The 15814-nt window shown below is 42.4% G+C and overlaps 1 protein-coding gene across 1 annotated transcript in view; it reads right to left on the bottom strand.

The window, feature by feature from the left end:
- Window positions 1-3965, bottom strand: part of FOXK2 (forkhead box K2) — a 48031-nt gene extending 44066 nt beyond the window's left edge. Inside the window, exon 1 of the mRNA XM_074159954.1 lies at window positions 3613-3965. Coding sequence (XP_074016055.1) covers window positions 3613-3965 — 353 coding nt within the window. The remainder of the gene's footprint in view (window positions 1-3612) is intronic.
- Window positions 3966-15814: the final 11849 nt, after the last annotated feature.

The raw sequence follows: 15814 nt of genomic DNA, 5'->3' as shown, positions 1-15814 counted from the left end.
TCTGGAATCCTGCCTCTCCAAAAGCTGTATACAAGAGCTCTGTCAACAACCACTGCCGTGCCCAGCACAAAAGGTGTTTTTCAAGCCAAGTACCTCAAAAGTCAAATATTAATGTTATTATTTACCTAGCCATATATCCAAACAATGCTTTCACTGAAGTCAGGGGAAAACTGACAAGCATCAAATGAAACCAATTAAAAACCAAGAACTTAATGAACTGGAGAGTGATAGTCCACGCATCTTAAAGGTAGTTGTAAAAGACCAATTGAACTGCTTTGATTAGTGTGTATTTAAGAGGAGACTCTAAAACCTCTTTCATCCCATGCCTCTGCGTCTTATGACGTTAACAGGAGAGTTCCGTACTGGACATGAACAAAAAATTGCTATTTCCCCCGCTCCCATTTTATTCATCTAACAAGATGACAGCTGGTTTGTATATACACAAGTACGTATGTGAGTCTGTCAAGAACTGGAAAAACAAAAACACACTTCCCACTGCTATTACCTCCTGCTTGATAACTTAAACATTTCAACTGTGAGCAAGGCTTCCAGGGAAGCATTAAAAATAGCAACGAGAACAGTTATCTTAATGCACAGTAATTCCGCGTTTCATGGCATTTATATCTGAAGACAGAAAGATGCCTTTATTACAGGTAAAAGTATACACTAACATTAATAATTTAATTTCCCCAGATGTTAAAAATGTATGTTTTGCAGGAGACTACAAAGTTGTATTTACGTTTTTCCCTTCCAAAACCAGGAAGTTCAATAACCTTATTATTGCAATCATATCTAAACACTGTGCTGAAATAAAATAAAAAAAAAAAAGGCCAAGGACACTGGAACTACATATAATTAATTAGCGACAATTAAATAAGACATTTCAAGTCTGTAACAATACTTTGCTTGCAGTCATCTGTAAGTCACTATTAATTAGATAAAACAGCAATGGACCCTCCATTCTTGGTTTCCAAGATCACTTAAAAACAAACAGAAGGAACAGGCCATCCTGATTTTTTTAAACTTCACCTGCCATTACAATTTCACATGATTGTGTAGTCATAGGCACAGCATATTACTGGCAACATAGTAGGATTAAACAACAACAAAAATAGATCTAGTGATTACTTGAGCTGGAGGTTAGCAATCATCAATCTTGAACTCACACTAAAACTACTTTCTTTCCAATCACGTTTCAAAGGTTAACTAATGTTTACATTATACTGAAATAACTAAGTTTGATTCTTAAAATCCAGGAGATCACCTTCAGTGTGACCAGTTAAATCTACAATGAAACTCAAGAACAGGGCTACAAACAATATTAGTCATCAGTAATTCACAGTAACGAGTTGCTATAAGCAGATAACGTCTGCTTTAAATTTGCCTGAAGACTCCTGTGTTTAAGGAAAAAAAAAAAAAAAGGAAAAAAAATAGCTTTGCACATAATGAAACCACTATTTCCCTATACAACTCCAGTAAGACTTTCCTTTTATAAAAAGATTTATTGTTAGAAAAAACACAACAATAAAGCAGTATTTGATCTTAATCATCAATCTAACTATGACCCTGTAGATTTTGCCTGCGCTTCAAGATAAAACTCATCCCTACGCCTGTTGACTAAAGAAACCCCAGCTCACTCAGTGTACACACCGCTCCATTGTTTCTAACCAGGATTCAAGGTATGCACCTTTTATTTACAAGACTTGATGGAAGATCACACCTACATTTTGTAACCAGGAGGTAACTACTTCAACCAGCTTACAGATCTTGAAACTGAAGACTACTAGTGTGCAGTCTAAGAAATGGTGTAATCACTGAACACAGCCAGTTTCAAGCAAATGCTAGTTTCTGTAACACCACCCACATGCACTCCTGAAGAAATTTTAACTGCACAGAAGTTTTCATCATTGTTCAATAAAAAAGTGGCACACAAAAAATCCTTCAGAATTTTCTTTCCACTTAAAAAGTGACGCTAATAGAACTAAAATAAATTACAATTCAATAGTTACTGAACAGTATGAAGAAACAGTACTTCTCTTTTCCTGAAGTTTTAAGCATTTAACAGAATGCTACTGACTAAATTACTTCAACTAATTCCAGACTGTTTGCAATCAACATATATAATGCACGACTTGCTTTCAATTAGTGTATTATACTAAACTCTGTTTACAAAGAAAAAAAAGTATTTGATCTGTATTTCTTAAATGTGTTAGATTAAAATATAGATTAACCACATGCCAAACTATTATTAATATTAAAAAGCAGAAAGCAAAAATAGAAGCTACAGTTAAAGGTCAAACAAGTCATCCAACTGTACTCATGATTATACAACTCTACACATACTGGCACTGTTAAACCCTTTCAGAATGAGCATTTCCTAGAAAGCAGAAAGGTAAGACAATTTGATCTTCACAGAGAAACCAGATGGGGAAACTAACATTAATATGTCAAAGTGGAAAATACACACCATCAACGTCTCAAACACACTTTAAAAACTTGTAAGGCCACGAAGACTGTGTCAATAATGGCATGTGTTTCATAAAGCTAAAACACTTGTAACCTTTTGGGTATTTCTTAGTCAAGACAGCTAAAATACTCCAAAACACCTTCGCTTTTCCTGCATGTGACTCCTCAAAACACAGATTACTTATTTACAGTTCAATGTAGCCTTAACTGTAGTAGGTAGGCCTCACACACTCCCCTAGAAAATTATTTTGCAAAGACAGTTAATGTTTGGTAATGGTAAAGGAATGTATTACCATTTATAAACCCTTAATACGTTTGTTGTCACGTAAGGAAACACATTTTAAAACACTAAGACTAGCAGAAGTATTTCACGTGGATGATTCAGTTTACCCATAAAAATAAACGTTACAATTAGGCAAAGAGGCAAGAAACTACCACAAAATCAGAAGGCAAGTACACACACAAAACCAACCCCCTACATTCTGCAAAAGCACCAAGGGTGTTACAAGATTTACTCGGCACTGATCTTAAATTTAGAAATTCCAGATATGCGGATAACCACTTGACTGGTTTCCTTTGAAGCACGTAAACAATACTCAAGGGTGTATCCAATTCTGTTTGCTAATTACAATACCTCTAAAGCACTGCTGCCGACGGATTTGCTCCCAAACTCACAACAGATACTGCTACGTGCGAGACACAGCACGGGAGAAGGGTGACCATTTGTCAACCAGCAGCCCCGGCGCTGCCGGGGTCTCACGCTTCCCACCTGTACCGCCGGCTGCCGGCGGGGCTGGAGTGGGAGGTGGACGTGCCGGCGGGGCCCGGGCCGCTGGAGAAAGGACACATCCGAGGGCAGCAGGCGGAGGCGCCGGTGCCCGGGAGAAGGAGGCCTCAGGCACCGCTCGCGTGTGTCGCCAGGACAGGGTCGGTTCCCCGCCTGTCACGCACCATGTGCCAGCCAAACGGCAACGGGGACAACCGGCGCGGACGAGCAGCGGCACCACCCCCGCCGCGGTAGCCAGTCCTCCCGGGGAGGACGGGGTAGCCCGGCGCGGTGAAGCGCCGGCGGGTGGGCCCGGCCCCGGCCCGGCGGGCCCCGGTGTGACGGGGGAGGACGGCAGGCCCGGCCCCCGCTTTACTCACACTCGGGGCAGCTGCAGCGGCGGCGCCCCCCGCCTCTGGAACACGCCGTCCACGAAAACGCCGTTCTTGCCGAGGCAGCGCAGGTAGAAGTCCCCTCCGCCGCCGCCGGCGGCAGCTGCGGGGTCCCCCTGAGGCGGAGGCGGCGGCCCGTCCGCGCCGGCCGGTGGCGGCGGCGGGGGAGCGGCGGTGAAGATCTCCAGGTGGCGCCGGGAGATGAAGCTGGAGTGGCCCATGCTCACGTCCACCGAGCCCTGCGACGAGTTGCGGCCGATGGTCACCGAGCGCTTCTTCATGAGGTACTCGAACTCCCTGCCCTCCAGCCGCGCCACGGCCGCCGCCGCCGCCGCCGCCATCTTAGCGAGCGAGGGAGCGGGCCGCCCTCCGCTGCGCCCCTCCGCCCGCACCGGCCCCGCAGCCGCAGCCGCCGCCAGACACAGGCAGGGAAGGGGACGCCGCTCAACCCAACCTGACGCAGTCCGCCGCCGGCTGATGGACGGCGGCGCCGGGCCAATGCGCGGCCCGCACGCCCATGGGGCTATGGCGGCGCGGCCAATGGCGAGCGGCGCCGAGGCCAGCGCCGCGCAGCACGTTCGAGTGTCGGGGCCCGAGAACACGGGAAAGGCCCGGAAAACACGGAGCAGAGCCGCGCGCGGCGGAGCGGAGCGGCCCTCGTGCCCCCGGCGGCGGGAGAAGGGCGGGCTGCGGCGGGGCCCGGTGGAGCGGCGCGGGGGGGGGAGGCAGGGCAGGGCCGGGCGGCGCGGAGCCTGCCCGCTCAGCCCAGCGGGGCTGGCCTGCCTGCCATCTTCCTCCCCGCACCCCCTTCCCTCCACAGGGCCGCGGCGGCGGGGCCCCGGGCACCTGCGGGAGAGGCCGGGCGGCCACCGCCCGTTCCCGGCGGCAGCCCCCGCAGCCCGCCGAGGTGTTTTTCTCCCGGCGGATAGTGCCCCGCACTGAGCGCGGGGGGGAGAGGGGGGAATTATCACGGATAAAATAAACACAAGGACCCAAATATTGCCAGAGGGTGGGCTGCCACAGGGAAGGTAGTTTGCAACTCGTCGAATTTAGCTTCAAAAGACCACAGAGGAAAAAGAAAGACAAAAGAAGAAAAAGAGGGAGGTTTGATACAGCACACACATGTGATGGCCTTTTAAGGGTTAGGTTAAACTAGAGGTAACGCCCTGTCTTGACGTGAAACAAGTACAGTGCTCTAAATTCAAAAGTTTCAGGTAAGCCAGGCTGTGTGTGTGTATGCACACACCTCACTCGGCTCAGTCCCAGTTTTCTCATAGAAACTAGGGCACAAAAAAAGTAAAAGCAAGCAACCTCGCACGACAGAACCCAACTGCTGCTGCTGGAGCCTGGCACTGCTGCCCGGGGGTCACAGCACACCGGAGAGAAAGTGTCACAGGTGGGACGTGTCACAGGCGGGGGAAAAGGGAGCAGGAATCCACAGCCCTGGCTCTGACTTTAAAATATTAAAGGTTACCAGAAAGACGACATTAATTGTACTCAGTCTGTCAAGCCAAGCGTCTGCAATGAGCATGTTTTACCTGATGAAAATCTTCTGGAAGTGTTTGCGTGCTCCTCGCTAACTGTGACAGGGACCAGGCACTCTGTCAGAATTGAGAAGTAAACAATTAAGAAACACTTCTGGCTATAAACTGTGAAGAGGGTGCTAAAACATATTTATGTCTATATACAAATATAAACACTGCAAACACTTCATTGTAACAGCCTTACCGTATTTTCATACTCTTTTTGTTTAGAAGGGAGGTTTTCGTTGGTTTGGTGGCTTTTTTACAGTACTGAAGTTCACTGTTATTTATTAATGCCAAAGACATTTAAATACTTTCATCAGTGCTACACACATGCTCTGCAGGAATTGAAAATAATCTTTAAAAACATTTTTAGGCTCTGGTCAAAAACAAGCAACTTGCTAACAAACATTTAGTAGTAAATTTGAAATTCAAACTTCTGTTTCAAGTCAACAGATCTTTAACTGTAGAAATACGTTATGTATGTTTAGGAACAGAACACGGTGCCTGCTACCTGCAAAGTTACAGCAAACCTTATTTTTACCCTTGGGATTGTGTCAGCACTTGTTACAAGCAGCTACAGCACCATTCCATGCTGGTTAAGTCCATTTATACAATTGCATATGCACATCAGATGCAGTAAAATATAGCAACAGTTTAGAGCTTTGCTTTCTTTTACAGAAAACTTTAGTTAAATCTTGCCCACACTTTGGTATTTAGAATCAGACTTTCTTCTATACCAACATATGTTTGGCACGGAGAATGTGGAGCATCAGCGAGCCAGTTATGACTCCCTGATTCGCAGCTTTTTTTTTTTTTTTTTTTTTTTATATATCCCTTGGCTCTGCTGCAACTATGGCAATGTTGTGCCTGCTTGGCTAACAATCGGTTAGGGATGCCGAGGGGTACGCTGGCTGAAAACTACCAATGGATTCCCATCTCCCAACACACCCCCACGCCCGCAGGGAGACAGAAAACAGGCAGCTTGGGAGAGCAGCCAGGTGAATTCCCATCAGGCCGGCAGCACTTTCCACCACCCCTATGGCTGCTCAGTTTGCAAAAGTTAAAGGCATTAATGCCACTTTAACGCTTTCCACCTAATGGTGGATCACAACTTGGTTAATTTGCATTAATTTATTAATAACATCGGTACTACATTCACAAAGCTGATACACCTTCCTGCTCTTTTCATAATGGCACAGCACAGAGAACACAGCTGTAGACATAGAACACTGAACTGAGTTCTAATATGCACCAAAAGTACTTTTCAAGCATCCAGTGATCAGTGTGCTGCTCTATAAAAAGTGACCGAACACCAGCAGAAAGCCTGTTTACTTACTTTTGTATCACCAACACTGCAGAGCAAACAACAAATTCCATTGTCAGAAGCTATATCCACTTTAGAGGGCAGCTGAGATCTTTCTGCCCGTGTTTTTCTAAATCGGTGCAGATTTAGTCACTTTCTCTGTAACCATACAAAATTGCACAGTTACAGGTCATTCCAACCTGCCCCCTTGCAGTTCTGTTCTCTGTCGTACAGAGCAGGAAACAGAGCAGCTAGATGTGCTGGAACGACTCACACAGAACTCTCCAGCGCTGTTCTGGGTGTCTGGGTTCCCAAGAAACCCACTCCTTGAACATAACCTGGTCCTGCTGTTGGAGCTGCATGGCAGATACATACTATTCCACACATTTTTTTCCCTGCCAGTTGAGGGTAAGCAAAAGACATTCTTTTTCTCTGTCTGCTTTGTGTCCACCTTAACTATTCAGGACAGAAGTAGGGCTCCAAGTTACAAAAATTTAATCTTCTGCAGCACTGACTTGCTGCAATTGCCACTGAAATTAAACAAGGTTTCAAAGCACTCACTGTAATTCCCCACTTCTGGCCCTTTGAGCAGGTAGCCCAGTGTTACCCACTCCACATCCAATTACGCAGCAGCACCTGACTGAATCACAGAAATTAAGAATCAGCAGACTTTACCTGCATCATCTAAACTTAAAACAATCTAACCTAATAGAAATGTCCAAGTACTATGTAAGGTCCAATCCATTAATACCATTTTATTTGACCAAACTTCCCTTAAATGACTATGTATTTTTATATGTGTTCTTCTTTTCTTGAAGCTCATGTTATAGCAATACAAGGGCCTTAATTTACACTCTTCTTGTGCTTGTAAGCTGACATATAAATCAAGTTCATTTTCTTCAGTTTTCTTATTACATGTATGTGCTCTGTACTGAGGGATATGGAGTGGTGAAGCAGCCTTCTCAAGATGAACATTTTCGCAATTCCAAAAGCATGGAATAGTATCAGAGGAACTTGATGAATAATCCAGTAGATTAAGTGACCCTAATTGCTTGCTTTGACACAAACAGCATTACACAGCTTTTAAAAGCCATTAGGAGTTATCCTCCTAATATTTTTATCCTCCTAATGCTTTTTATTACAGCAAGTGTCACAAGCTTCCAGTAAGATTTTATTTTTGTTAAACAAAACCCTACAAAGTTAATTTACAAAGCCACTTCTCAGTAACATTCATATGCGATCTAACTAGATAAGTACTTCAAATACCAAAGCCTGCACAACCGACTGAAGAAAGATTTTACATATCGATATCCCACACCTGACAAGTGCACATTTTTTGCTATTTCCTAGATGAGAAGCCCATTGTAAGCGGCAACAACTTCCTCCATCGCAGCCTCAAAACCGCTGCCACATACACCCACATTTTTAAGTAATCCCGATAACCGAACTGGAGCTCTTTACATGCTTAAATTTAACGATGTGTGTAAAGCTTAGTAGGACTCGTGCTGTGATTTAGTCATTTTCCTCACAAACGCGTTTTGGTCAAGGGGAAAGCGTTAAAAAAAAAGCATCATGTAATTACTGCAAAATATTAAAAGTAGCGGATTGTCGGGTTGACGTGAAGCTCCCTCATCACATACCTAACCAATTCCTGAAGTGACTTTAAAATTAATAGGAGAAAATAAAAGAGTTATACCTCAAGAGTTATTTGTATAGGGCCGGGTGGGTTTTTTTTCCCCAAGGCTCTTCCAGATCTCTTTAAGTAATGAAGACTGGAAAGCCTAATACTTTTAAAGATACCTAGGACGTGCAGATGAACACGCTTTTTTTGGAGGGCGAATAGGGAGGATGGCGAAAAAAAAGTCTTTAACCTCGACCAGTCACTTGTTATCGTACTACTGACCTCGCAGAGAAAGCAAATCAGTGCTGTACAAGCCAAAAAACTAGCCACTTTTCCCGGTGGAAACGCCGCCGGCAGGAGCGGGGCAAGACACGGTCGCCCCCCGTCTGACAGGAACCCCGCGCTCCCCTCAGCCCGCCGCGCGCTTCCCGCCCTTCTACCCAGCCTGCCCCGCGCCCCCAACGGTTGATGGCGGCGGCGGCAGCGGCGGCTTGAAGGCGGCGGGCTCTGCGGGGTGCCGCCGGCCGGGCCGCCCGGGTTTGCAGGCGGAGCCGAGCTCCGCTTTGCCGGTGACAAGTGTTTGTAAACACAGCGGGGCCGTGGGCGGCGTCGGGAGCGCGGCCCCGACGCGGGGCCTCCGCCCCGCGTCGGGGCCGCGCTCCCGGCGCCGCCCCAGCGTCTCCTGTGAGGAAAAGCGGATCCGCGCAAAGCTGAGGTAAAAGCGTAAAGCAGCTCTAAACCCGACACCACGAAAGGGTTTTTAGAAGGCGGCGCAGCTTTCCTCTACATTAAGTGAAAAATGCGAAACCCCCATTACTTCGCAATTCGGCCTTGCGTGATGTATTATCGCTGCCAAATAAATAGCTAAGTAATCTTCACGCTTCTGTTTTGTGTTTAAAATTGGACCAGATAATTCAAAAGCATTTTTAATGTTTTGTTACCCACTTCTAAACAACGCCAGTTCTACCACTATGAAGTCTTGAAGCGTAATCGGAGAAACTGAAGTTTACCAGTTGCAACACTTAACTGTATTTAATGTTGATCATCAGTTGCTGCTATTAGTTAGGACCCCATTTAAGCACAATTCTACTGTAAGATTTTTCTTCAAGTTCATAGAATCAGAGAATCGTTTGGGTTGGAAGGGAACTTGAAGACCATCTAGTTCCAACCCCCTGCCCTTGGCAGGGACACCTCCCACCAGACCAGGTTGCACTGTCCAGCCTGGTCTTGAATTGACTTGAATTGACTTGAAAAGTTAATTTGCCATCAAGAGATGTTTAACAACTGCTTTAGGTAAACGCTGAGAAGAACCTGTTAATTGACACCAAATTGACTGCTTTTCCATTTTTGCTGTCAGAATAAGTCAGTCCTGCAACACTACCGTGAGAGGCACCTTTGTGACTTTATAATTGAGAGCTCAGATTTATGTAGAGTATTTTCTATGCATACACAGCTGTACATATTCGAATAAAATGGTGTAACCTTCCATGAAAACTAAGAAAGGCTGGCACTTCTGTTCCTTCTTGACAGGAACAGTCCCATTAGAACATACCGAGTCAATTCACCACACTAGAAGAATTTTTACTCTTCCTTAATTTTGAGCTGAATTCTTTTTCAATCTCCTTTTAGCACTCCCACATCACATACCTTATGATACGGTATCATTAACAAACTAAACCTTGCAAAAAAAGAAAAAAAAAAAGAAAAAAAAAGAAAAGCAGATTAAGCTGCCAAGGTCCAGCTTATCTGGAAGAGATGTTTCAGGCATCTGAAGGAGGTAACTGCAGCGGTACCACTATCGTACGTGGCAGGTGCAAGTTCTACAAAAACAGCAACAGAAGTTGTAGTTTGGTTGGGAGAAAATAGCAGCTGAGTGGGAGTGGGCAGTGTAAGACAGGGTAGGCAAATGAGTAAATGATAAAGTGATTTACATTAATCAAAACCAGACAGGAATTATAGAAATGTGAATAAGCTAAATGAAACCGATAACCAAAGACAAATTAAAACCAAGTATAAACTCATAAGCATCAATAAGAAAAACATACTTTAAAATACTCTTTTCATGACCGAGCATTCTAATTTAGATTCGTCATTTCAGGAGGAAAGAAATGAAGCTTTTATCAAAACCAGTTTGGTTTTGGTTTGCTTTTAAAATCAATGCCATTCCCTCAGCCAACAGAAAGCCGAAAAGACAAGAACAGTGAAAACCAGAGACATTTTCCTTTATGTCTGTCTTCTCTGAAAAACTTCTTACTCTGCCTGAAAGGATAACTACAGAACTCAGCAAAGTTCAGAGAGGAGTTTCTGGGGTGATGAGGTATGAAAACACTATTGCACAAAGGTTAAGGAATTGCAATTGTTTTCAGTAGAGAAGAGACAAACATTATTGAAGTAATAACGGCACAAGCACAGTGAGAACCTCATGTTCCATAAACAGATACTTGTATCTTACAGGAATAAGATAGAAAATTGACTGAATTCAAAACACACAAAGAAAGATCCTATAAGGAATATGATGATAGCAGCACTATTTTTCATATCCACATAAAGAATTTAGCATTATTATTTTTAGTTGCATAGCCAAAGCCTGAACAACTTAAAATAGTGAATTTTCCATCACTATTAGAATGTATTACAATACAAGGACCACCTCTTTTCTCCATTTATACAAAACCCAGCAAAAATCGGTCTTGTCCACAATTGCATTTGTAACCCTGACATAAGATGGAGCTGCTTGCGACTCTCCTTTTCCTGACTACAGAAACAAGATGCTGAAGTACGTACATCTTGGGTCCAACCCAATAGATTTTCTTATTTTCCTAATAAATCCCAAAGTATTCAGAATGGTTGTCATATTTAATGGCTTTTTCAGTGAAATTTAAATTACACCTAATCTCCAAAACATAAATCATTTAAAGATTTGATAGATGGAAGAAAGTCACACTATGAACTTCTTTTGGGGAGGAACACTTGAAAAGTTTCTTCTTGTAAACCCATTTCTCTGTGGGCAGCCAAAGAAAACAGATCTACAGAAATCTGGATGTGGTGGCATTAATTGATTATTTTCTCCCAAACTGGATGATGAGAATAAAACTAAAAGACTACATGAGTGATCTGAACGACGACAAAAAGCACTTTAAAATAATTTATAAAAAATGCAAACAAATGCTGTGCTGGACTGACGATGTTTGAGTCCTGTGCAAATCATGAGGTGCTGAAGCAACCTCCAAAAGCAGGGGGAGAACTGCAAGCATTTTTGACAGGACAGACAGGAGTCTCTTCAAGATTCAGAGTCATCTTAACACATCTGGCAATACATGAAAGACAGCACAGACTGGTCTTGAGATTGCCTTTTCTTTAAAGAAAAAAAAAGAAAAAAAAGTTGTCCAAATACCAAAAAAAACCCCACAAAACAATTTACATCTGCTACAAATAGAGAAGAATGTTGAGGCAGAAAGGTGTCACTTACTTCTAGATTTTCACCTGGGTCACGCACAGTAACCACTCTAAAGGTCAGTCCCTTGGGAAGAACAGAACACATGAGGAAAAGGGTTCCCTTTTGCGGATATTCAGAATAGCAACACAGAGTCACTGAAATACCAACGTCAGGAGCAGGAAAAGCGAAGATGATTCTCGGCGGTCAGAAAGCCCACTACAGCAGGTGTGTTAGAGAAGAGGCAGCCAGCAAGTCTGTGATCAGAAAGCCACTGATGCTCAGAGACAGTAATTGCTGACAGATGTCCAACAGACGGAGGAATAAATCTCTCCTCTGAGGACTAAAGTTCTTCAAAGCTCACATCCTACTCTACCTCAATTTATTTTGCTAGTTGAATTAGTGCCTGGTTAATTTGAGATGGTACTCTTCTCTTTGCATTTCATTCTCAGAAAAAGAATGATGCAACAGACTTTATTCAAATTAGCAAGTAAACAACCCCCCTTGTGACTAGAATCTGAAGTTTTTTACCAGTGTTCTCCAGTGACATTTATTACACAACATTTTGCAAGGCAGCCCTGTTGCCAACAGGAACCGCCTGCTTGGATCATGACAAAACTGAGCAGAAGAAGAATGTGAAACAATTTACTCATTTTTACAGTTGCTTCAGTAAGCAACGTACTTATTACTAAATAACTGAGTAAGATGCAAAGATGGGTCAAGGAAAAATGAACACATTGCTCAGAAAAAAGAAAAAAACAATAGAAAAAAGTTTTCTCAGCTAAAGTCATGGAAAGCCAACATGAACTAGCATTTATATACACATAATATATATACACACATTAAAAAAAACCCCACTTTTCTGAGGATTAACTATAGCACTAGAGAAAAAAAACCAAACTGTAACACGGATCGACTACACAGCACAGCACATACCGTAGCGTGAGCTATGGGACTTTCTGGTCTTATCATAAGCTGTCTATGCAACCTGAAACTTGCTGAGTTACAAAAGCTTTGCAGTTAACTACTGAAAATAGAAGATGCTAATATAGCAACCATAAAACAGAAATATGGGGAAAAATAAAATCTAGCCATTTTCTATCAGGATTCTAAGATATAAACAAAACTAAAAGCTGTGAGTAGAAGTAGAGTTGAAATATTAGTAGGCTGCAGCTTCTATAAGTATACACATTTCCCTTTTTCCCAAGGGCACAAACTTAAAATTGAAATCAGTCAACTTTCACACACCACCATTAACTTTTCTAATTCAAAATATTTTTGCAAAACACTTCTCCCCATAAGAATAGTAATTTTAGAAGATGTCTATAAATAGAGCTGCTAGACAAATCCTACACTGCAGACTGCTTTCACTTCCTTGTGGTCCGTCAGTGCTGGTGGATGACTTGAAAAGTTCAATTAATACAAAGCGTGCAACTCAATGGTTTAATTAGTGTGTTGGCAGGCTCCATAGAGTCAACTCAATTTTTAACTTTCTACTAATCAGTTTCAAATGTGTATTTGTATTTTCCCCCATCACATCCCTAACTGCACTTTATTTCAAAACGCCATTATTTTGCTTAATAAAGTAGTTGTTGTTGTTTTTTTTTTTCCTCCCCAGAAAACACTTAGTAAGAAGCTATTTGCAGGAATCCAATTGCTTACTGATGTAAGCACATCTTTCCTTTGTAAGAAAAGACTGAAAGGCTGTTATTTCCAATATAAGAGTTTAAATAATTCCCGAGGCAGGGTTTTAGTACACAAGAGGGGAAGAAAAAACCGTACCACAAGACAGATGCATACAGTGTACTATTCATCACCCAGAAACTGTAACTGAGTAAAACAAGATTAGAATGGAGGTATGCAGGGGAGGAGAAAGAATCACCGGACATCCAAAACAGGAACACATTTGCATCTAATAATTATTTTTTTTTTCCTCCCTTCAATTCCCAATACAGAACTTGGAATAGAAAACTTACACTCTTGGAGAACTCACTACACCATTAAATGCATCAACACCACATTGCTTTCTGCAATCTACCTTTGCCATTTTAAATGACAAAAAAAGATCTGATATCAAGAAGTAATCAAAATTTGAAGTAAGTTAACTTAAAACATCTACTAAGTATCCTCACAAACTTTTTTTTCCCCTCCTCATGCCAGTTTGTTCTGGAGTTTGTTTTTTTACTTTTTTAAGAAAGAGATGAAGCAAAGTGGGCAAATGAAGAAAAAAAGAGTTGTTAAAAAACAGCATTCTGGAAGCTCATAATTTTAAGCTAAACCCTTAATGTCCTATTTCTAATGCTCAATGGGTTTTTATTACTTAAAATAGGTATTATTTGCCTAAAATCCCAGAATAATTTCATGTAATAGTTAAGTAACTGGATCAGCGCTTTCCTCAATGCTTTTATGAATGACTACAAGGTTAAAAAGTATTTCATGTCACAGATAAATATTTAGCCAACTCACAATGGTAGTGTCATTTCCTGTGCTTGCCACCGGTTCCCGTCCCCACAGCACCTCCCGTTGTGCCAGCAGATGTTTGTATGACTAAGCGACAAACCAGATTAAGGAAATGACAGGAATGAAGAAAAACGACAAGACCAATTTGAGGGCAAGTTTTCGTAGCCGGATGAGTTCCCCTCCCCAGTTCAGCAGAGGGACTCACAGGGTGCTGTGCTCTCAGGGAGAGAACAGAATAAACCCCCTGAAGAGAAGGGGAGCAGAGAAGCTGCCCGAGCCCTGGCCTCCCCTTGCGAATACCCCGCAGACTCCCTGGTGTTCCCCGTACCTTGAATAGACAGGCAATAAGCACACACCCTCAGTATGAAAAGCTGACGGGAACACTATGCAGCCACTAGAGCATTTCTAGACTTTGATTAGGGGTTGTTTTCTGGCTACAGCTTTTGGAAGCTATCTTAAAAAATAAAAAATACCTTATTCCTGCATGTGCATTTGCACCAAACTCATTAATCTTGAAAAAAAGTTACGCAAATCTTTATCTTATGACCAGACTTAAAAAAAATACGCTGATTTAGGACTACTTTAGATATAGGTAGGCAACAGCTACAGGAATTACAAGCATGGTTACGTTTTCTACACATACATAAAACCCACCTGCTGCTACCTCCACAGCTGTCTTCATGCATATCAGAGTTCACAACCAAAGTGCAATCTGTTGGGGCATTTGTGCTCAGATCTTGTCCACGCTCACAGTTGTGAGACCACGCTAACGTATTGAATCAGGGTATTTAAAGACAAGAAACATTTTCACCTTTGAGAGTCAACTACTGCAACCTGCACTTTCAGCTGTCTTTGGAAAAGAAAAGGACAGACAAATCATAAGGATGTGTTAAATATGTTGCACTCTATTACCTGCAAGTAGTTTTACCTAATTTGGGATTGAAAACAGCACAAAAATCAAGCTTAACTTTTTAAGTAGCATTTTATCTCCATGAGATACCCTGATCTTTCCATGTCTTTACCTACTGCATATTCAGAGCATATTCACCAAAGTTTTTTCGCTAATATAAACACAAACTGATTACAAACACTAAACATAATAATAATGATATAAGAAAGAATACTTAACACATTATCTGTAGTCATCTCACTTCGGATCATGTCCTCTCTTAAAGCCAGAGAAAGTTATTAAGGTCTTTGTGATACATCTTAGAATGTTCTCCACGTGCAGATTTAGCACAGACAAAGGTACTATTTGGCTGTAGTTGTATAATATAGGTGCTCACATAAATATATTTTAAGCACCCCCATACTGTCAGATATGTCATACCTTAAAAACCATGCATCAGAACTTTACTATAAACAGTAAAAAAAGAAAAATGGAAAACAATAACGCAAGATGAACCTTACATTCTGGATTCTATGTTCTATTAAACACCGTTTCAAAATTCTATAAAATACTTGGAGATTATCAAAACTCAGCTCGCCAAGGCCCCGAGTAACCTGATCCAAACCTGCCATCAGCCCTGCTTTGAGCGGGATGGGTGAGAGGACCTTCAGAGGTCCCTTCCAACTCATGGTACTTTATGGTTTTATAAAATAAAAGGCAGAGTGGGGGGGTGTTTGTATACACACACAAACACTGAAACACATTTGCCCTCTTTCTTTCCAGATGCCCCAGCCAGTCTATAGATAAAACTACACTGAATACAGCATGTAAAGCAAGATTACAAACAACACTTGAGAGACAAACTGTTTGATACCTTAAATATACATCAGTTTTACATTTATACACAAGAAGTACAGAAGAAAGTATTGCTTCATGACCTAAGTGAGGTGGCAAAGAC

This window comes from Numenius arquata, chromosome 17 (assembly GCF_964106895.1).
Source record: "Numenius arquata chromosome 17, bNumArq3.hap1.1, whole genome shotgun sequence".
In the NCBI taxonomy this organism is placed as follows: Eukaryota; Metazoa; Chordata; class Aves; order Charadriiformes; family Scolopacidae; genus Numenius; species Numenius arquata.
This window is presented reverse-complemented; position numbering and strand designations above follow the sequence as displayed.